This window comes from Pezoporus occidentalis, unplaced genomic scaffold (genome assembly GCF_034315485.1).
Source record: "Pezoporus occidentalis ecotype Australia unplaced genomic scaffold, CSIRO_AGI_Poc_V1 ctg9, whole genome shotgun sequence".
NCBI lineage: Eukaryota > Metazoa > Chordata > Aves > Psittaciformes > Psittacidae > Pezoporus > Pezoporus occidentalis.
In genome coordinates, this window is record NW_026916262.1 from 5,154,734 (window position 1) to 5,178,118 (window position 23,385).

Consider the following 23,385-nt stretch of genomic DNA (forward strand, 5'->3'; position numbering starts at 1 on the left):
AAATCACGTAATTCGAGCTAAGTACAGTGTTAAGCATGTTTATAATAAAGAAAGGTTCCAAGGTCCAATAATTTTGTTGGTTTGGGTTATTTTTTAAATGAAATATGAGATTTTCTTAAAGGCAACTTCCCCCTAGCTTTTTCAGCAATTTCTAACACAGGCAAAACAAAACAAAAGAAAACAAAAGAGGAAGGAAGCAGTTCCCGATCTCATTTTAAACTTTGTTCTCTTCTTTTACCATCATACAAGGTCATTTGTAATTTTCTGACCTCCAGATAGGCAACAGAAGTTACAAGATGATGGCCCTCTAGTTGCTAAGGTCCTACCACACAACAAAAGTTCATAAAGCAGATTGGAGCAAAATGATGCACAATTTATTGTAAAAAACAGTAATACCTTTTTCCTGCATAATATTCCTGCCAGGTGGGTGATGCAAAGGAGATGCTTCAGAGCTGTGCCCAGATATTGAAGGAGAGGAAAGCGGAGTGTCCCCCCGAGCATGTGGGGAAAGAGCACCTCCTTTGTGGTGCTGTCCTTCTTCTTGGTTTTCAGTTAGGTTGTCAAGTGAGATTGTTGCACTGCTAGCCACAGGGGAGAGGGAGGAAGCACCAGAATCTGATGCTGGTGAGGATGCTCTCATACATAAGGGCAGTGGTGATTTTGAAATGTGCATGGGACTACTGTAACTGTTTGATGGCTGTTGGTATAAGAGATTATAAAGCAGGTTATACCATTTAGCAACCAATCAGAGCAAGGTTTACTTTGAACATGCAATTATTTTATTCATTATTTAGCCTTCTATTTGTACGAAACACTTTAGCAATTCATGTTGTTACCTTTCGATACCACACACTGTTGTTTATTGGTATTTGCTTTCAGACAGAAGTCAGAATAGGATAAAACAGCAAGCAAAGTGTTAACAAATTAACAAGTAGAGAAATGCACGATTCAAGTTCCTTTCACCTCCTCCATACATGAAAAGACTCACTCTGTATTATAAAGCACACATGAATCAGAAAGCCCAGGATTCCTGTTGAAGAAACCAACACAACAAAACCCCAAAACCAGGTGTGCTAACTCAAAGGAGACCAGACTCGCACATCACTCAAGGACATTCAGACCATACTGGCCACAGAGGAATTAAATATTGCCTGTGCTACAATGAAAGGACAAAGACAGAGGATGAAATGACTTACAGGGGCAATCTAGCACTCCACAGGAAGCCTGAAAGAGCAGGTAGAGTCCTTCTCACCTTTCGTTCAAGGCTGTCCTCTCCATCAGTTGAACTGATGCTATCATACAGCCTCGTTCTAGAAGGCCTCTGCCGCTTGTTCTTCACTGAAAGCTGAGCTCGAGTCTTCAGAGCTTTGGAGTCCAGTCTCTCCGTTTCTGGCACTGCTTCATTGAAGTCTATATGGAAACAAGATTTGAAGCTATTTAACAGAAGAGTCTTTGACAACTTTTTTCCTAACACAGGACCAACAGCAAATATTTAAAAATTCAAGAAATGATTCCCACTGTTATATGAAGGACCACACAAAACCAGCTGTGCTAGCCCAGAAAGCAGGTCCACTTGGATTCCCACAGACGAACTTGCATGTGCGTGGCCTGCAGTACTCCTCTATCAGGGCATAAAGCAAAGGAATCCTCATCTTACTGCTCTTTGATGGACATTTCCCAGTATGTGGATGAAGATACCAATTTAAACTCAGGGGACTAATTCATTTATCCCCAATCCTGCCCTTTTAAGCCACGTGAGGTGGAGGGACTGGATGGCCATTTTTCCCCACAGATGCCCTACAGAGAATTTTCCTTATTACTTCACCAGTTTTGTTGCTATTCCTCAAATCACAGAATAAATATCTAGAGCAGTCCTCAGGCTGCTCTACTTTTTAACACAATCGGAATGGCTTACAAATTTAAAGAACATGACTTGCTCTCTCCTGTACTTACTGTCCCCAGAAATAACCTTGTCCAATACACGCAAAAGATGAGCAAGCGTATCTGCAGTCAGTAGCACACAGAGAGTGACACAGGTAGTACCAAAATAATCAGATAACCATTTGTGATCAGACTGATTTACAGGCAGCCTTTCACAGGATTACAAAATGTGTGTTAAATTCATTCCTTTGGACCTACAGTAAAACAGGTTGCTTACCCTATCAATCTGTCCCCCTCAGGAAGGGGAGAAAGTCCAATCCTCCACTGGATTCTGAGGTCTGCTGTTTAAAGGTCTACATGACCTCAGTTGTTCACCCCAATACTTCTGCAAGTAAAAGTATCTTTTCATTAGCACCTGACACTCATTTCTTACTTTCTCCCTTGCCACACTGTCCTCAGAACCTTTTATTTTCTCTTGTAGATTCTTCTCTCTTTCATGCAGTTCCTTCAAACTCTCAAAATTTATGTAAACCCTGGTAAACTTAAGTAAAACATCTCTGTCAGCACCAACCATGGTGGTCCCTCATACAAACAGATTGATCTAAGTGACCTAACACAAATAGGTCACTAAGCTCAATCAGATCACTCAGGGCACTCAGTTGCCTCCCTGCACTCAGATGACATCAGAAGACACTCTGCCAAGCCCCTTTCCTTAAGCAGGAGTCTAGAGAACACGATCATTACTGTGATTATCACCATCCACTACAGTTGTCTGGTTTCAGCTTTCCAACAGCAACATGCTTTGGTAAAATCATTAGCAAGGAAGAACCTGCAAGTACTGAAAAAAATTTTCAGTGCAACCAGCTGTAAGTGATGCTGCATGAAGTTTATGATGACAGTGAAAATGAAATGAAAATATCCATCCAGAAGGTTTATGAAAGGCATTCCAAATCACTGCTGTTCAAGGCAGGAATGGGAAGGCCATCATCTGTACAGGAGCGAAGGGACTCTGGTTCTCCCTGCTTAGAAAAATTACTGTACTGTGGACATGGGCTGTTAGATCTGTCATCATCCTGGTCTAATAGCTTAAAAACTGTCTGAGAGATATGCAGTAAGGCAGCAGTAATTATCACAACAAAATGTCACCAGAAGTTTTGGATGAAAGCCAGGAGATGCGCTCTTCTTAACTTCTGTACTTTCTGAACATCTGGGGTTTGCACGGATGTTGTTTTCTACCATATATAGTTAACAGAACAAAATGGGGAAAAAAAAAACAAAATGCCAGTGCTCCAGTATTTTTATATATCATCAGCAAAGAGCTGGACACCATCACTCTCATGCTTACTCACTGCTGCCTTTGTACGTATAACTTTCTGCTAGAAAAATCGCAAAAACCTGTTTCTTTGGTTTTGAAGGGAAAGCATTTTCAGGTCTTTCCCCTTTCATCTACTGCCCAAATACTGTTATGCCATTCATGAAAACTGGAGAAATATTTCACATAAAAAATATAACAATGAAATCATCTTACTTGCCTAAATTCAAAGCCACCCTATTTTCGAATTCTTGTGAGCAAACCCTTCGTATATGGCTTGTCTCTACAAACAGAGCTAACGTAACTTCACTTTACTTAGCCATCAATCATCCACTCAAATGAAATCTGAGTATTTCAGCAAGTACAAAGCTGCAGTAAGACAAAACCTATTTTAAAAGGTGTTTTTGCAGTTTACAGCACACAAGGAATAGATTCTTTATGGTTTTCACTTTTTTCCTTTTAATCCTCATAGTACAAATCAAACCAGAATTCATTAAACTTACTTACTTGTCTGGAGTACTGCATTCACAACACACTAATTAGAAGCCGATCTTACAGGCATTTTTGCTTTAAACAAATACAACCAGAGTAATCTCAGCCACACTGAAGTCAGTGAAAAAACACTGACCCACTTGAGCAAACCTGGAATTTTTCTCACTGTTTCCCACGCCATCCTGACCTTCAGTATCAGAAAATGTCATTTCACCAAGAGTGGAAGCAACTCAGTGACTTTCCACACCCAAATGAAGAGCTCTTGCTCTTCCTCTTGCTGTCACAAACCACGGGCTCAGAGTGCCCCAGGATTTGGACTGCAGTTTGCTGATTCAAATGACTGACCCAACAGACACGATCCAGTTTTAGTCTGACACTCTGACCTCTTCCCCTGTTGGTCATTTTCTACTGTTCCAGTCAGTTAGTGTGCACAGACAGAAGTGTGTAAGTACTCAAACAGGAAAATGTAAGAAGCAGACCCAGATGGCTGGACAAAGGCATGGATGGTGTGGGGTCTGCCGTATCAGCAGCAATGATCTGTCAGTTCAGCTCAAACTGTCTCGATATCACAGCCACAGGTTGAGTTAGTATGCCTGCAAATAACTGAGGGGTAAGACTTCTTCAAGCCCATTTTTATTTTTGCAGATTTATGTTGTCTTAAAGCACTGCAAAGACTTCCAGTACCATGTTCTGCTTTTCTTCCTTGTGTATGAGTTAAATTCTACATTCATATGACACTACAGAATCATTAGCATTATCTGACTTGTAATTATGCTTCTACTGCAAGTACTCCATAGGGTAACTGCATGCTGTTGTGACTTGAACTGCTTGTATTTACTCTTTCAGATGTACACACTTCCATACATCCCTTCCTTTCACTTCTGAAATTATGCAAACTACCGACACAGCACTGCAAATGGTTTTATTCGCAAAAGTGGTCAAAGCAAAATACCACCTGGGCTCCCTTCTCCCCTGAGCTGGGCTGCTTGCACTCAGTGGTTGCTCTCTGTTGTGCTGCAAGTACCTGACCATGGTTTGACCTGTTGCAAAATGGAGCTCACTCAGCATCAGCAGGGGTTTCCCGCCTTCACACATCACAGCTGCATTTAAACTGGGCTCTCATTGTCGGGTCATGTGGATCTGGACTCGAGCCACAGCCCATGGACAGACTTCCCTGCTTGCCCTCAGACTGCCTCACCACGAGTTTGCCTTGGATCCCAGATGACCCTGATTTCCACCATTGGACCTGGCCTGCTTGCTGCGCTCGGGTGCACTGGGACTGGGCTGCTTTTGGGTGGTCTCCCCAAAAGCCACATGTGTTGTCACCCTCAGTCCTAGCTCCCTCTTTTGCAGAGAGCTGCTGGCCCTCACTGCTCCCCAGCACAAACATGCACCCCGCATGTTTCCCTAGGAATCTTGCAACCCACCGGGAAGCCTTACAAATCTCTCACATAAAGTCTTAACAGGTTTTATTTTGCTCTCAGAGATGAGATAACCACACTTCCTTTCAGCAGGCATTTAACCACTTGACTCCAATGGGCTTCCATCTGAATTATTTCAGTACCATCGTGGAGCAGGAAACAGCTCACCTGTCCTCCTACTGTTTTTCCATTACACAGGCTGATAGACTTTAAAATCTCCTTCTGTGAACTGATGCATCCCTGGGTTTCCCGAGGCACCCAGAAAGCATAGCCATCAGAGCAGCCTGAACAGGCATTTACACAGAGATGAGCAAATACTGTCAAAGTCAGCATCAGCACTGCGCTATTTAGATTTCAGACCACTGACTTCTTCCAGCAAATAGCTTGATTCTCTACTGCAGACACAGCTCATGACCACTAAACCAGAAAACTACAATGACTTCATTTAGTTTTTTGGAATCTCAGAATAAATCATGTACTTGTAAAAGAAACACAATCCTTAAGCTTCTAGCATTCTCTAGAAAGGAAAGGAAGAACTCTGTGTGCCACAATGGTTTTGATTTTCTAACTTCCACTGACGTTACTGGCAACCCCTCAAACTCAGTATGAGGTTACATTACAGCCTGAGGAGCCATAGAGTCTGGCACGATGCTAAACACGGCTGGAGCACCTGCAGCATCAGGGACAGCTATGCTCACACATAAGCAACTGTCAAGCCATATCCTTTATTTCTTCCCAAAATTTATTACCATGCAAGAATGTAATAAACACCTCAGATCACACCGAAGTAAAAAGCATACTTGGTATCATTTTAATTAAAATACATGTTTATTATATAACCTGATTTTTTTGAGGGAAGACAGACATGCAAACTTCAGAACAAAAATTAGGGCATGGGGCTGTGTACATGCAGTCCCACCCCACAATCCTAATTCCAAGGCCTGATAAAGCAGTGTGTGTTACACTCGATAGACAAAAGCCAGTAAAGAGACTGGAGCACTTGTGCGGATGTCACAGAGTGCACAACACATTGCACCTCGAGGAACTCTGCTCACCCTCCAAAGACATCATGGACATCTCCCCTGCAAACATCCATGGGCTGATCAGTAAACACACAAACTGTTAGTCATTGGTATTAGACAATGGTAAGTTGTCTTCTTAAAAGGCTCACACAAAGGTGATGTGGAGACACAGGCTCTTTGTCTGCAGAGCAAGCATCACTGCATTACAGCCTGATACAGACTTCAGAGACTCTGACAGAGAATTCACTGGGAAAGGTATATGGAAGTCAAATACTGCTACAGCATATTTAGGGATCTCTTTGTTTTAAAAACTTACTTTTTTCTCATGTTAAAAATACAAATCCAGCCTGGAATCTAAGGTCTAATTATGCTTTTTCTGCGTTCAAAACATCACTGCTGATTATTTTCCTAGCAAATGATTTGTGTTTGTATTCAGGTGGTTAAACTTGGGCATTTAAATTCACAGACCATCTACTCTAACTCTCAGAAGTACTGAACACCGGTAACATTTCTCCAGGGGAACATTTTTGCAATGAAAAATGGCAGCTCTTGGAAAATGAGAGTTTTCATGCAAATATATTAATTGAAAAATATAATTTGAAAGTAGGAGCATGCAGAGATTTAATGCTGTACAAAGAATTTCCAAAGTTTGAGAAATAATGTTACAATTTATTATTGTTTCTATTTTTTTTTTTTACATGTAGAAATTCCTGGATTTCAGCTCTTGAGCCAAAGATGTGTGTTGACATTGTTACAACGGTAAGTGTAAACATGGGTTTTGTGAGTCAGGTAAAGAAAACACACTTTCCTCTCCTGATGCAAATTAATGAAAGGGTTTTTGTTAATAGCATTGCCAAGTATTAAATATTTTGTAACAATTACTGAGTTTCTCTGTGGCAGAAATAAAGACTTTCTTGTCATCCTGACCATTCAGGAGGTTTTAGTGTAATAAAGACTCACTAGAAAGAAAGAGCTCTTGGAAACCAACTCAAGGTCTGCAGATCACCTACATACTGTTTCAGCAGGACTAGCTCCTTTTTTTACACATATTTTGTTGAAAATGTAATTCATATCCATTTGTTTGCAGAGCGATATTGTTTAGGTCCACACATGAAATAACTGCTAAAACATCAATTTTATTAAAACACCCCTGTGCCTGATAGAAATTAATTTTGTTGTTAATGTAATGCCTTTTTTATTTTAACCAGAGAAATAAGTAATATTATTGTTTATTTAAAATTAAACCTTTATAGGAATAGAGTCTGGTGGTTCCTTGTCAGAATCCCAACACTTCAGATACCTGATTCCACAGATGATACTAAACAGACAGTAAGTACTGCTCTTGTTCCAAACAATTTTATTTCATAGCTGTGGACCTAAAATTGGCTTCAATTCTGCAAATACTTTCAAAGTGAGGAGCTACTCACAATTTTCAGGCACAGCCTGAAACATGGGAACGATCTTTCCTATGCAATACAAGTAAAGATTACAGTCACCCTACTGACAGCATCTCTCCAGATCTCACTGCTGCAACAAATTGCTTTGGTTCTTTGGTAATGTAGACTGAAGTCTTACAAGTCTTAATATGTAAATCAGGCTGTGCTATAGCTGAATAAGATTTTTAAATCTTATTCAGATTATTTAATAGTTTATGCACTACCAAATAATTTTCATTTTATTCACAGAAGGCTCCATCCTGAGAAATGATGAGTGCCACCCACATGGCTTCTTCTGATGTTTGTACCAAGGTGAGATCAGAACCTGCAGAGATCTGCTCAAAATGGTGGATTCAACATTGTTTTTCTCATTCTGGTAACTTTGTTCTTTTGAGATCTTTGGTGGTTGAGTAATTAAGGACAGATTCAGGAACACAGGAGAAAAACAGTTTTCTCCTACTTTATTAACATAACGGAAGTGTCAAACTAAACCTAAATGTTGATGGCATCCCACTGGAAGCCTTAAGGAACAAATAATGCTCTTTGCTTTATTAGCACTTAGTTGTTTCCATTTCTGTAAGAATATGCAATGTACAGCTATTCTGGGACACTATATTGGCATGATTTGGTATAATCCTGCTATAGATGTCACTAGATAATGAATTTTGGAAAAAATCCTTGCGTTATTGTTTCTTCTAAATCCTAAATGGTAACCATGCTATTTACATATGTACTAATAAGAGTTACAGCTTGGTTCAAACAAACCTTGACTTAAGCCATCCAGGCACACTTGCTTAGTATCCAGATTTTCCACCGGATCTCCTCTAGAAACTTCTCCAAAAGATGTCTGCCTTTCAAAAATGTTGTTGTTATTGTTAACCTGGCTCCCATTTTGCTTCATTAGCCTGAAAACTTCTGATTCCAAGTCTCGTATCTGAAAGAAATACAACACAATGTTACCCATAACACACACACACACATATCCATTAGAGATGGTTCCAGCACGACCCAGGAATATTAGACAGAATTGTCTCACTGTTCAAACATGAGAGTAAATACTACTCACACGAGCTTGTAAGCCTTGAACCTCTGCAAGATGTGCTTTCTCCAAATCTTCTATTTTCTTTCGTTCAGCTTCCTGGCGTTTGATGAAGTCAAGTTCTCTTGGGGGAAAAAAAAAAGATACATTTGCTGTCATCAAAGCAATCAGATTCAAACAGAAAATAAAATGATCTGATGTATCTTATGCTATGCATCAGAAAAATCTGTCCTTAACAAATAATTTATTACTAACCTAGTAATGAGTATGAAACTGCTATTAGGAAAAAACTGGACAATTACTTAGTTGAAGTGAATACGCTAGGTGAAGATATTAAAATGGTAAGAGGAATTCTGTGGGGAGAAAAATTGCAGCTGTTCTAATTGATAATCAAAACAGTTAAAAACCAAACTTATTTTCATAATCTGTATTTACAAATGAAAACTGCTAGCTAGGTTTGTGCTGTTTTCTGTTGTAGGAAATGGAGAAAACCTCTGTTTTGTTAGGGTATTTCTTCACAGAAAGGACATCCATAAGTTTCCAGGTACAAATCTAGTTTTCTAGTAAGCTATAAGGAGATCTGTAGGGGATTTTAGGAGTCTGAGAAAGTTAAAAACAACTGACTAGACCTTTTACTAATATAAAGCAGAATAACAACAGAAAGGCTATCCAAGCTCATTCTTGCTGTTTTCCATATTTCTTTTTATTTTGAAAATCTAAGATGTTTGTGACAGAAAGCACACAATATGCCAGATGGTTCTGCAACAGTCACAAAATTCCAAGCTGTGTGATGACATTTTAACTATTTAAACCCCTTTTTAATGGGACAGTATATTCCAGTCTGCACTCCCAGTTGTCACTTGACAGTGCTGTATGGTTTTGAGTTTTCTTCTTTAAATGAGCACATTTCAGCAGAAAATGGAAACGCTGCTGCAAAAAAAAACCACCAAAAAAACAACAACTGCGGGGAATGTAAGCTGTTATAGAAATATAAGATGTTATTGCTCTTGCTAGCCAACAGGGAGAGGGGACCATATGAAACAGAGGGGCCAGGTAATCATCAGTTAGCTCAACTCAGCTCAAATATTCTTGGCATCTATGAGAAGAAAAATAAAACGTAAAATGTAACAGAACAATTTTCTTCCTGATGTTACATGAGAACATAGCAGGAGTGAATCCAGCTGACACAATACCAGTATAAATTGCTGCAACCTTGACAATCAAATGCTTTATTATGATTACTCTTTGTTGCTTGCTATCACATCATTGAGTTATTTAGTAACTTTCCAAGCTGGAATACTACAGACTAAGTCTTTAGTTATAGTATTTTTTGTCAGTAATACTAAATTAATACTTGAGCACTACTAACATTCTGCCATAATAAAGAGCTTATGTTTTTCATTAAAAAAAGGTGAAAAAAATAGTGTTTACCTTACAAGTGTTTAATAGTGAGTTTCATATTTCAAAATACATCACATACATGTTTCTTATCTGGCCACTAAGTCATTTGCTGAGCCTGGTGTAGACTGCTTACTTTTGCTGAAAATCCTTGATTAATTTCTTTGCCTTGTTATATTTCTTCTCCAGAGCCTGATACTGGCTTTGCGTCTCCTTGAGGTGCTCATTCACCGTGTGACACAGGGTTTGTGCCTCAATCCAGTAACTCTCTAATTTCATCATCCTTTCCTTATTCTCCTCAATGTTCTGCTGGAGCTGGGTCTTCTCCAATTCCCACCTCACCTTCTCATTCTCAGCAGTCTGCAGCTGAACAAAAGAGTGTAGATGCAGTCAGTAAAAAGCTGCAAAGCAGAGCCTAATAGTTCAGGATTAATTCAAACAACACAAGCAGTGAAAATCTGTGAATTTGCTAGTAGTGGAAAGAGAAAAAAAGAGGCTGATACATATATAGGAAGGAAGTAGAACCTTTGCTCTGTGTTCCAGTGCAGCCCTTATGCTTCTCTGCATTATACTAACACACTTCAAAATGTCAATAGTGGAGTATTCAGGCAAATTGTGGTATTAATCAGTAAGCACTGGGGATGCATTCTGCTCTGAGCATGTGGCTCAGGTGTTACAAAGCATTCACACACTTAAATAAAATGATGAAATTTTTATTTTGGGGAGAATCTGATTTCAAGGTTCTGTATTTGATTTAAGAACAATTTAGAAAGCAACAGGAGAGAAAGCCAATTGCAACTAATCTATCTGCTTTTTTACCCAAGTTAGAAATCCTACTGAATTCTTACAATGTCTGCTTTCCTGTCATAATCTTGCTTAATCTAGAAAGCCAGATAAAAGATGGAGCATAATTCAGAATTTAACATCGGGTCACAACTTAGAGTCTTTTTTTCACTTAAGCGAGCGAGAGTTTTGCATCCAGTACTGAAACTATGCCAGAACTATTATGAGGACACAGAGAATCTGTTACAAATATATTACTCTTGTTTTCTTTAAACTTGCTTAATGAGTTGTAAGGAGCCAATGTGAAAGGGGAAAACATGTCCTTGCTGTTGAAGATTTCAGGTGCTAATTCTGCCAAACACAGCCCTGCGTAACTCTATGACCAGCGCAGTTCCACTGATAGTTCCACTCTTTGGAACCAATGGAGCCTTATGACCTCTTCCAAGTGACCTCAAAGAAGTCTGAATTTTACTGCTGAGTTTATAGTAAATATTGTCTCCTTCACTAGATAGTTTTGTTACATTTTTTCATGTTAGGCTTCTCACTTCCCAAATGAAGCTAGCTATGGGTTTCAATGTTTGGTACTGGATAAAGGTAGGGTCGTTCAGCAGCTTCTATATTTTAGCTCCAGAATGTATCGAAAAGAAAAAATGACTTAACATCACTGTTTACTGATCAAGACTGTTTAATTTGCTCTTGGCAGTTCTGCTAGCATCATGAATGATATACACACAAAGAAAATAACTTGTTTTGCAGTTTTATCAGTAATATACCTAAACTAGCCACATCTTCTTCAGCTCTATTGAAAACGCTAGGGAAAGAAGTCCAACATAAAAAGGTACAATAACCCGAGTCTTGCAAATGGGTTTGCACAGATGAATGTTTACACCCACACATCATTGCCATCAAGTCAGTGGGGCTCGGCACAATCCCAAAGGATTCACCATGTGGCTCCGATTCCTAGACAGGAACTGGAAAGAAAGATTTCTGACTTTCTGAACTGGAACAATACAACAGAAATTGTCCTTACAGAAAATAGTTGCACTTTGAATTTGTTTTTAATGATAATTTATACAGATTTGACAAACACTATGCAAATACATGGTGGGTGCAAATGTTGCTAGTAACAATCTAAAATCTTTTTCTGAAGTACAATTTTCTCTTCTTTTTATTTCCTTTATAATAAGAGAAGGATGTCATTATAAAACCTAATATTACTCAACAACTGAATTATCAGTTGACTTCTCATAAAGGTTATCCTAGTACAGAAAATACTATTCCTTTTTATTGCTATAGCAAATTTCAATCTAACAACTAGCAACCGATTGTGAGATAATGTTTTCTGTTAAATTGGAAAGGTTTTTCCTTCTAGAGTATCTTTTAAAGAATACTGCAACAATATGAAACAGCACCTTTTCGTTCTGTGCATAAAAAGCAATTTCTATTAAATACCTTTAAATAATTTAGAGAGTTTTTTTAAATGTCAAAAAAAGGAAACTACCATAAACAGGAAACTTTAACATCGCTGGTAAATAAATAACCTACTAACTTAGACTTGAATATTCAATCCAAATATAATTTAAAAACCTGAGAAAATGCATTAGAATTGTAAAATTATAAATCTGCCATTTAGTCATTATGATACCCCTTAAAATGTACATTTAATCGAAGCTACACAAGTTGGCAGTTTCTCTGAATAGCAGCACTTAAGATTTTAGTTGAAACTTGGAATAAAGAATATACACTGAGACAAGGTTTAGCTGAGCTCCTGTGCTTTTTAAGCAGCCTTTAATAAAAATGTTGACTTCTCCATCCACATAAAGATACACATGTTCAGATCTGATTTTGCACAAGAGGAAAAAAACAGCATGTATGAACCATATATTGATTCTTACCTTTGTCTTCAGCTTCTGAATTTCAGCTTCTGTAACTGCATGTTTGATTTGCAACTAAAATTGAAAATATAAAATAAACAAGTCACAGACAGTACTCCAATATTTTTAAAGCCTGTGCTGCAAGTTGAATACCTTTTACATAGCAGAAGGCCTTGAAGAGTGCTGCACTGCAGTAGATTGTAAATTAAAATGTCTAGCTTGCAAAATGACTCAGTCTGTGCAACCTAATTAAAGTTAGGATGCCATCTAACCACTCATAATTTCAAATCAGAACATCCAATCTGTTTAGAAAAACCAAATGTCTTCTGCTTATAAAAAAAAAAAAGGAAAAAGATGTTATCCTGCTGGGCTTTGCTCTCCTCTGATGTGAATGTGAAATATGTCCCAGTGCTGCCAGGAAGTCCCATCGCATTGATAAAAGCAGGCACAGTACAAAAAAGCAAATATGGAAATAAGCGATTTAACAACTCAGGAAGTCAGGAAAACCTTGAGGGAAAATTCCACACGTTTATTTCATGCAAGAAAAACGATAAACTGATGCTATCCTTCTCCACCATTAGTTGGAGTTATCTGCTCAAGCTAGCTAATCTCAATTGAGAGCGGTTACATGGGGAAACTGTAAAAACCAGCAAACAGTATTCAAGCACACAAAATGATTGCAAGTAGATTAACAGCCCAGGCAGGGCGCTAAAGCTTGTAGTTACATTATAAAGCAGCGTGCCACAACAGCAGTGGATCTGTACAGTGAAAGGGTCAGTTTTGAGGACTTCGCATCCACCTGCACACTTTCCAGGGGAATTTCTTTTGGACTAACCTACATTAACCTGATCCTGTGGAGCGAATACTCCTTAGCTCTTTGTATGTATTAGGAAAAGCCGAAATCTTTAGTTTTACCCCAAAGGTCTGCATTCACAGCCTTCAAGAACACTCTGAAGAACAAATCAGACCACAGCATAACCCTAATACAAGTGGAAATGAAGATGCACATGCACCCAATCCTGCTCTGCACCCAAATCCCTGCTGCTCTATTTTTTAAAGCAGGCAGCATGGACAAACTTCTGACAGGCCTCAAAACCATTATCTAATACACTGTTTAATCTGAATCAGTGACTTTGGGTGTTGTTGGGTAAGGAGTTGATGGCAAGGGCAAAACCTGAATTACAGCCTTAGCTGTCAGTGACAAAGTCTTTGTCCATTATTTATGAATACCAGGAATAGCTATGCAAACACATGCTTTACGTGGGGGTTACTTCTTTTACAAGACTAACGGGAGCCTTTGGGAATAGTGTATATTGAGCTAATGGAGTATGTGAGGCAGCTGTACTGAACCAGAAGTTATCATCTGTGGTGAAGCAATGGTCATGTTCTTGAAAACCAGGCTGTTAGTGAAAAAACATACAAATAATTCAAAAGAGAAGTTCTTCTGCAGGAGAAGAGTAATTTTCAAAATAGCAGGAGCCATCACAGAACTGATCAATAAAGGAATCTTTGAGAAAAGCAAAGCTGATTTTGGAATTCCCTTTTCATGGAGCCTCTTGCATGCACTTCTTGTGGCATGTGAAATGCCCATTCTCAGATGCAGTCAGGTTTGCAAGTCAGTCTTACCTGAGCTAGTGAATAAACCTAGTCCTTTCTTGTGGAGAATTACTGAATTTATGCTGGAAGGAATTAAGGAGACACTGATACAACCAGTTCCACCTCAGGAACAGTTTAGGAACACTGTCTCCAGAGGAGACTATAAGAACTTCTAGTCCCCAGGATCATCTGCTATTTACACTCATTTTTTGACTTTGCATTGAAGATTTCTATCAATCTTCACATGCTCAGTGAGGGTAGATACAAGATTTCTTTTCAAATGAAGCCAGTCATTGAGTGGTGTTAATGGCAAGAAGTGGGTGGTGGTGCTACTCCACCCAGTAGACCGGGAAGCCAAGAAGGATATATACATTTCTGTAACTAACTAAACACAGTAGAGGAAACTAAGGAGATACTTCGATGAACATTTGCAAGAGGTTACTTGCAATTTTTGAGCTCCCTCATTCCAACCTCTGATCGACAATTTTCAGAGCTGAGGACTATTTTCTCCTAACATTCCATTTCTGTTGGTAGTGAAAAATTACGAAAGAATCATCTCAAAATGTATGGTGTGTATAAAGTGCCCAGGCCTTAATTCTGCTACCTCATTGTATTGGAGTGAGATGAAATCAGGGGAAGGATGGATGAGCTAGACTTTGCCCTTTGCAGAGTTAATAATGAAATCAAAAAGCCAAGACTCAGAGCCTCAGGCTACCTGCTTACAATCCATTCCCATCTCTTCTAAAAGCCCACACCCCCATAAGCAGCACTTAAACACTTATTATTACATACAAATAATCTCCAAATTGTTGCATAAATGACAATCTGCTCAGGTACAGATGGTTTTAACAGTTATTTTTATACTCTGTTATTAAGTTAAAAAATGAATACTGAGCACCCAGTCAGATCATTGAATCAGTGCACAGCAGAGCAGATCCCACTGAGGCAGAAGAAAAAAGACACTTCCCCGCTGAACAGACAAACGTGTAGCTGGTCATCTACTTTCTTCTTTTCCTTTTTTAAAGAACTAATTATGCTTGCATGATACTAACACATTTATTGGTTAGACTGAACAACAGGCAAGGTCAACTGTTTGGCAATCAAATCTGGGCACTATAATTAAAAATTTTCAATCAAGTTTACTAATAGGGGTGCAGAAATACCTTACTCCATGTCCCACACGACAAATTCTTGGCAGTTACTCTTTTGTATTGTTATGGGGTTTAGTCAACGAAGCTGAAATCAAAGTGAATGAAGCTTCATTTTAACGAAGACATTTTGACTCATTTTTGGCACATTTCCTTCTGAAATATATATTGAAAAGCTGACTAATTTTTTTCAGCACTATAAAACGTTTTATAAAAAATTGAGAAAATCATATAAAAATAGAGAAAATTAACTGAATTCACCTAAGACCAAAAGGTAGGATGGAAAGTAAAGCTAGCAAATGTTAATATATCCAGAGTACACTGGGAAAAAAAGAACTCAATGGAATTTAATAATCTCCATGGCAATTTTAATGTATTCATTACATATTTTTGCATAATAATCCATTTTTCATATATTTCATTACGATATGAAATGTAACACTTAATTCTTATATATGATGTCCCTTCTCCCCACAGATCTTGTCTCTCTTCAAACATCACAGATGAAATAAAGCTTCTAGCTCTTTCTCTCAAAGCAGTTAGGGAAAAAATTAGGCCCATTTTCTGGTTTTAAAGCCAGGAAAACAAGACTTGCAGAAGTACTGCAATTCACCCGTGTCCTGGGCTGCTTAAACCATGACACCCAGAAAAGCCCATCTCTCTTTTGACTTTCATTCCAGAACCAAGGCATTTCAAACAAGCGAGCTCTCAGAGCATGTGAGCACGTTTTTCATTGCAAAGACTGAATTCAACTAATTAGGTCAAACTATTATGCGTAAAGATTATGTCCAACCCACTTGTTTAATACTTTCCTTAATCTCTGGAGTAAGAACACGGAAGAACAGTTATTCTTTAAATACAATTCCAGAAAACACTGTGTGGGCTTTTGCAGCGTGATCATGAACAAGTCCTCTAGTGTTGAAAGAATTTGGGGCAAATACCAAGAAAAATACACACTCTCACTCTGTAGCAGCCAACAAAATGCAGCTGTGTACTGTTAAATACAGTTACTGAAACAAAAGTGGCATATTCCTAACAGCAGTAACTGTGTGGGTTACTGAAGAAGTCTGCTCTTCTGCAGCAGCGTTTTATGTTCTCAGGCTCTTGTCTGCACTTGACTTGCAGGACCCAAACTCCCTCCACCTGATCTCTACACCAGGTTTTAGGCCATTACATAAGACAGGTCAGCAAAAGAGCTTCAAGACAGTTTGGACATGCTGAAATATGGCAACAGCCCAAGGTGATGGAAACTCTATTCAGGCATAGTTTGACAGGTAATCTAGTCAAAGGTGAGGGTTCTGCCCATCACTGTATCTATGGTTTGCAGAGCCCTGGTACACTGGCATAATCAGAATGGTAGTGTTTGAGAAAGTATCACTATGTATGATGCACAGTATTAGAAAATGAAGTTAATTGTTCTGCTAATTTGCTTAAGAGCCTGGAACTTGAAATACAGAGCGAGAAAATTATTGGTAAAATAAAAAACCTTTCAGGAAACAACAATGAATAACAGTATGCATCCAAAGGCTGCAAAAGGTATCTGCAGAAAAGGGTTAAGACTGGTTGCTCATTGACTGATTCCTTTTCATACATTACTCCCACTAGAGAGTAAGATATACTCACAGAAGATAAAATATCTGGTTTGAATGGAGGGAAGGGGGGAGGACAGGGGAAGAAGGATAAAATGGGCAAAGGTTCTGCTGCTCAAATCTCCTATTAGGTTCTGGATACTTTCCATATTCCTGTATTTAAAATGTTCTTTGTTGTCATTACCCAGCTCAGCACTGTGGGCTTAGAAAAAGCCAACTGCTTCATGTCTTTATTTGCATCAGAATTCAGGAAAGCTCACAAATAAAGCACATCAAAAGCACAACCTAAAATATGGAAGAAATATTTCTCAGTACTTTGTCATGTTAAGTTATATGAATTCAACGACTGCAATGAACACCAGTGACTCAAGCTCCAGACAGTACCAGTGGATGCTATACAAACTCTGTAAGCACAGAATTTAATAAAACACCAGCTTGAAATATGCCAGCTTCCCCAATACAGCATCTTTCTAAACACATGGCCAAACATATGATGCTGTTGTACACTGACGAGTCGCTACGTAATGGTACAGGATGAGCTCCACATGTCCCTTTTCACTGAAATTTAGATTTGATCTTTGGTTTTCCTGATCACTTTTGACTGGAATCTTACAAAACAAGAAAAAAGAAAAAAAACAAACAAACAAAAAAACCAAACAAATAACAAAAAAAAAAAAAAACACTCCAAAAGCAGCAGTCTGTGAACAGTGAATTAACTTGTACTCTGTCTTCCTGGTCACAAAATGCAAACTAAGTGCTGAAGGCAGACTAACTTCTCTACCGAAAACTAATTATAAATTACCCTCCATCAACACAGTAGTCACCTGAAATCTGATGCTAAAAAAATCTGAACAGTTCCATTTCTTTTAAGCAGAACTTTTGAAGTCATTCAAAAGTACTGAGTATACGAACAGCTAGAAATCAACTCTCATTTTCAAGAGAAAAGACAAGCACTGAGCAATGGGATAACTAGAAATCTAATTCCAGTGAGATATTTCAGGAATATTTTCTGATCCACAGCTTACCTCTTTGAATTTGTGAGCAAGCTTGCTGGTGTCCACATCACTCGGGGAGAACATGTCATCATTTTCAGGGAGATCGAACACTTCAATAGCCATGTCACCTCCTGGAAGGACAGGTCCCATGTCGTCATCTTCTTCATCTGTGGCATATTCCCCTGTCTTAATTTTATAGCATTTAAGAAATTCCAGTTATCCTCTTATTAAGCAGAGACTGTTCAAAAAGTAATTAAGCTACCGTGCAAACACAGTACACTGCATACAAAAAAGGTTATCTATTTCTCTGGCTATAATCCCAGTGCTTATGAATTCTACCAGACAAAATACAACTCCACAGTAGTTATTTCAGAATACTAAGAGAGAGAAGACAGGGTCTTAAGCATGACTGTCTCTGTATTCAATGGTTTTCACCCTTTTACAAGTGAGGCCTATTTTCCACAGGAAGACCTCTCCAAATTCATCTCAGAGTTAGCAATGAATCTTTTCCAAACAGAAATAAAAGCAGAGCAGGACTGACATTGATCTTGATTAGTCTTTTGCAGTTTGGAGGAAGTAACTCTTCAGTGATACCCCATGGTGAATTTGAAAATCAACTGGTTTGTTCTTTATAAACAAATCAACAATAGAAAAGTCACATTCTCACAGACAACAGCAGGAAAAAGAAACTTGAGTGCCAGAGATAAGTTCAGAGACTGATGTCAGTTTTTACCGAATTTTTAAGCTGAATAAGGAGCTGCTTCTAGCTAGTTTTAAACAGCAAACAGGTGTTTCTTGGGCTACTAAACCATGAGATGTGAACAATTTGTTGACAAAACAGGATTTAAAAAAATCATAATTTAAAATCAGTATCTCAAGATAAAATAAAAAATAATATTGAAAAGAAAAAGCCTGCAATATTATTCCCCAAGTTGCCTAGACAATCATTTGCACAGACACCTGTGCTCATCTCTGCCCATGCCGAATGTGGCTGGGTACCACTTCACTTCAGCAGGGCTCCCTCTGGAAGCCAGAGTACATCATGTACAGATCAGAAACAGCCTGCTGGCTGTGCAAAAATAGTATAAAGCAAACACTTCCCTCAGGGCCACATCTGGATTTATAAAGCTTGGGACTCAATAAATACATGGAAAAGGAAGGGCGGGGGAAAGGGGTGCAGTCCTTCTCATGTTTAGACAGTAACAACACCAAAATTTGACAAAGCTACTCAAGTTTTTGTTTCAGTTCCCAAGATGAGACGTAGTATCGTTATCAGAAGTATATTCCCAATAGCACCAGGATTATCTATTAGTGTCATTTTTTGTCAGAAGAACTTTTAAAAACAACATTTAAGAACTCAAATGTCCGAGAAACAGTTTGAATCTCAACTTCCTACCTTAATTTAGTTTCCCAGCTGTTGTTTAGACTTATGTGAATCTCCCCCAACTAAAAAGCAGTGCATGGAAGCATGTAAGCCCAGGTGCACAAGTACACATAGAAAAGTTATATGTATGCACCCAATAGGATGGTATACTTGCAATAAACCAGCACCATTTCTTGGACAAATAGCATATAAATCATAAACAGTTTGGGTTGGAAGGGACCTTTAGAGATCATGAAAAATCTATATTCTCCTCACTAAAGTTTGAAAAAGCAAAGAAAGGCAAACCGCACAGAAAGCACAGAATGAGTTAGTAAAATCTTCTGATGTTAAAAGAACCATCAAAAAGAAGGAAGTCACCAACATGCACAACTTCCATATATAAACATCACTGTTAAGGTGAGCCACTTCTTAGGACAGCTATCTCTATCTCTATTCTATATTCTCCAATGAAATATACAGTTACAATTTATTTTACATACTTCACATCTACCAAAACTAAGAGCCTGAGTAGTCTTCAGCAAAAAAAAAAAAGTTAACAGCTGATTTTGCTTCTTCTTTCCTTATTTGAAACAGAAGCAAAAGAACACACAATCCACCTCACTGGAGTTTTCAGGCATGTTAGCGTACAACTAAACACTGAAATTAAATTGATCATTCGGTATGTGTAGATCTCACACACACAAATTTCTTCTGTTATGCTACACTTGTAGTAACTTCTGTTCCTATTTTATTTCCCATGGCTATATGCAGTTACTGTCTAAATGGAAAATTAGGCTGCTAACTCTCCTGAATTTTTCCAGGAGCACGTATCACTGATGGTCTTCACACACCATCAGGGCGGTGAAAAGCGGAACAACTAACTCAAAAATCCCAGTGAGATTTCAATGAAATGAATTACTGTGGGGACAAAATACTAGCCCAATCCATGTACTGCCAATTTTAGTCACTTCTCTGAAAAAAAACAACCTATTTAGGTGGTACACAACTATCATTTCTACATGAAAAAAATCATCTTGGCAGGTCCATCAGCAGTGGCAAGGAAATCTCTGAAGTATGCGAGAGCAGGCAAAATAGGGTCATTAACTAGCAAACTTATACCCGGCTTATGTAAAAAAACAAGATCAGCTATATGTGCATTTAAAAGGAATATATTAATATAATTAAAAATTCTAATTAGATTTTCCACTTTTGGTAAAAAAATAAATCAGATGAATTTAGTTAAAACTGTTCAACGTCTTTGTCAGTGACACGGACAGTGGGATTGAGTGCGCCTTCAGCAAGTTTGCCGATGGCACCAAGCTGTGTGGTTCGGTTGATACACTGGAGGGAAGGAATGCCATCCAGAGGGACCTTGACATGCTTGTGAGGTGGGCTGATGCCAGCCTCATGAAGTTTAACCATGACAAGTGCAAGGTCCTACACCTGGGTTGGAGCAATCCCAGGCACAGCTACAGGTTGGGCAGAGAAGAGATTCAGAGCAGCCCTAAAGAGAAGGACTTGGGGGTGCTGGTCAATGAGAAAATGAACATGAGGTGGCTTCAGTGTGCACTCACAGCCCAGAAAGCCAACCGTATCCTGGGCTGCATCAAAAGGAGCGTGACCAGCAGGTCAAAGGAGGTGATCCTGCCCCTCTACTCTGCTCTCATGAAACCTCACTTGGAGTATTGTGTGCAGTTCTGGTGTCCTCAACATAAAAAGGACATGGAACTGTTGGAACAAGTCCAGAGGAGGGTCACGAGGATGATCAGGGGACTGGAGCACCTCCTGTATGAAGACAGGCTGAGGAAGTTGGGGCTGTTCAGCCTGGAGAAGAGAAGGCTGCGTGGAGACCTCATAGCAGCCTTCCAGTATCTGAAGGGGGGGCTATAGGGGTGCTGGGGAGGGACTCTTCATTAGAGACTGTAGTGATAGAACAAGGGGTAACGGGTTCAAACTTAAACAGGGGAAGTTTAGATTGGATATAAGCAGGAAGTTCTTTACTGTTAGGGTGGTGAGGCACTGGAATGGGATGCCCAGGGAAGTTGTGAATGCTCCATCCCTGGTAGTGTTCAAGGCCAGGCTGGACAGAGCCTTGGGTGACACGGTTTAGTGTGAGGTGTTCCTGCCCATGGCAGGGGGGTTGGAACTTGATGATCCTAAGGTCCTTTCCAACCCTAACTATTCTATGATTCTATGATCCCTCCAAAGACTTACACTAAAGAAAAGTACAGCATACAAAAAGAAAACCAAACACATATGAAGGAATAGGTTATACTGGGGAAAAATTCAAGAGCCGGCAATACTCTCCTGGCCTCCAGAGCCCAACTGTTTGAAGACAGTCATCAGGCAGCCAAAAATGAACACAAAGGAAAATCTTGCTTCAAATTGTACATAATGTGTGTCCGTGGGCACAGTCATTTTTGCTTCAATTAATGCAAAAAGTAGTCATCAAAGCAAAGCACTGCAGTTTGCTCAGGTAAACAAGACAGCAGGATTACACAAACACATTACAGAACACGGAAATAAATGGGACTTTTGCTCTCATTTTCAAAAGAAAGCGATCTGATCTTGCAATCACATGAAAGACAAATTACAGGTTCAAAAGAACCAGTCTGTGCTTTAAGGAAATGTATGTCATAAACTACATGAAACACGCTTTCCCTGAAAAAGTTCTCTGCTGACTTTTGTTTCACCAGAAACTACGAAAAGGTTGCTCACACCCTGCACCAGTAAGCTTAGAATGGGAAGGTCAGTGTTTTACTAGGAGCAGCAAGGCACAGACAAGAGTTATTTTGTTTCGAAACAACAAAGCCTTGTGAGGTGAGTTGTTATTGTAGCTGCCTGAGGTTCCTTGCAATACATTTTGCTTTCTCGGGTGACAACAACAGTAACACTTTTTTTACTCGAAAGTCAGTGAAAACTTACATGCTCCTGAAGGAAAACCTCGGACTCTTCAGTCTGTATTGGTGAACAAAATTCATACATGCAAAAGATCTATTTCTCCTTTCAGTAGTACCTAGGGCTTAAGCTCATCCAACCCACAGCAATAACTTCTGTTATTAGCCATTCAATTTTCCTATATGCTATTACAGCTAATAGCATGAAATTATCTTTATTAGCACAAAATGCAATTCCCCACTTTAAAAGCAAAATGGGTAACTCACATTGTTTAGCTGCCTTGTAAATTCTTGAAATGGGCCTAACACACCCAAGCGGAAAGAATGAGCACCAGCACCAGTCAGAATAATGCAGACAGACCTCCCCCAAATCACCATAACAAAGACTGCATCAAGATAAATGTTTTGTTTGTGCTGAAACTCTCCAAAATCAGGGAACACCACTGCAAGAACTACAGAAATAACTCAAGCCTGCATCTTCATTCGATTTTTTTCATGGCTTTTACTTAATATAGTGGTAAAAATTATATCAACCATCGCTTTTACAAGAGCGCTTCATATTAATGATGTTGGAAAAGTACTCTCTGAGAGATTTTGTTTAACAAATGTATTCTTTGGGGTTAGATGTTCAAACAAATTGCAACGTGTGTGTCAAGATTTTCTTGAGTGGTTCTAATGTTGCTTTGGTCTAAGAATATCCTGATAAATAACAATGAAGAGTTAGAAAATATTCAAATTACTATTAGTGATATTAAAATACATTAAAATGTCACTTGCATAAAACTGCTTGTCTGTGGCCACAGAGTGAATAGAATTCTGTGATACATTACTAATTTCACATCCTGCAACAGTGTGCAGCCTGCAGGGTAACAGGTCATCTGCTTTATGTGGCTTCTTCCATTCACTGTAGAACATGGAGAAGATAATACCACATTCAAATCAGAATTCCAAGGAATGGCAGAATTTGACTAAAATGTGCCCAGAACACTGTGTTAACACAGGGGTGTCAAAGGTTTCTGTCAAGGATATAGATTTAGGTCATACTTAATACACTAAGTAGGAAATACAAAGATAGTACCTACTTCAAAGCCTTTTTGTTTTCTGACAGAATACTATAAATTAAAAAAAATGTGGGATTT

The 23,385-nt window shown here is 38.8% G+C and overlaps 1 protein-coding gene across 4 annotated transcripts in view; it reads right to left on the reverse strand.

Moving 5' to 3' along the window:
- PPP1R9A (protein phosphatase 1 regulatory subunit 9A) overlaps window positions 1–23,385 on the reverse strand; it is a 139,860-nt gene that overhangs the window by 20,657 nt on the left and 95,818 nt on the right. For 2 of the 4 annotated variants that reach the window (XM_062604984.1, XM_062604983.1), the window contains exons 7-13: window positions 18,017–18,172; window positions 12,680–12,733; window positions 10,138–10,367; window positions 8,631–8,727; window positions 8,330–8,498; window positions 1,253–1,410; window positions 397–697 (exon numbers count right to left, since the gene is read on the reverse strand). In XM_062604984.1, the coding sequence (XP_062460968.1) occupies window positions 397–697; window positions 1,253–1,410; window positions 8,330–8,498; window positions 8,631–8,727; window positions 10,138–10,367; window positions 12,680–12,733; window positions 18,017–18,172 (1,165 nt within the window). The remainder of the gene's footprint in view (window positions 1–396; window positions 698–1,252; window positions 1,411–8,329; window positions 8,499–8,630; window positions 8,728–10,137; window positions 10,368–12,679; window positions 12,734–18,016; window positions 18,173–23,385) is intronic. The other 2 variants (XM_062604986.1, XM_062604985.1) reach the window with 1 other exon arrangement.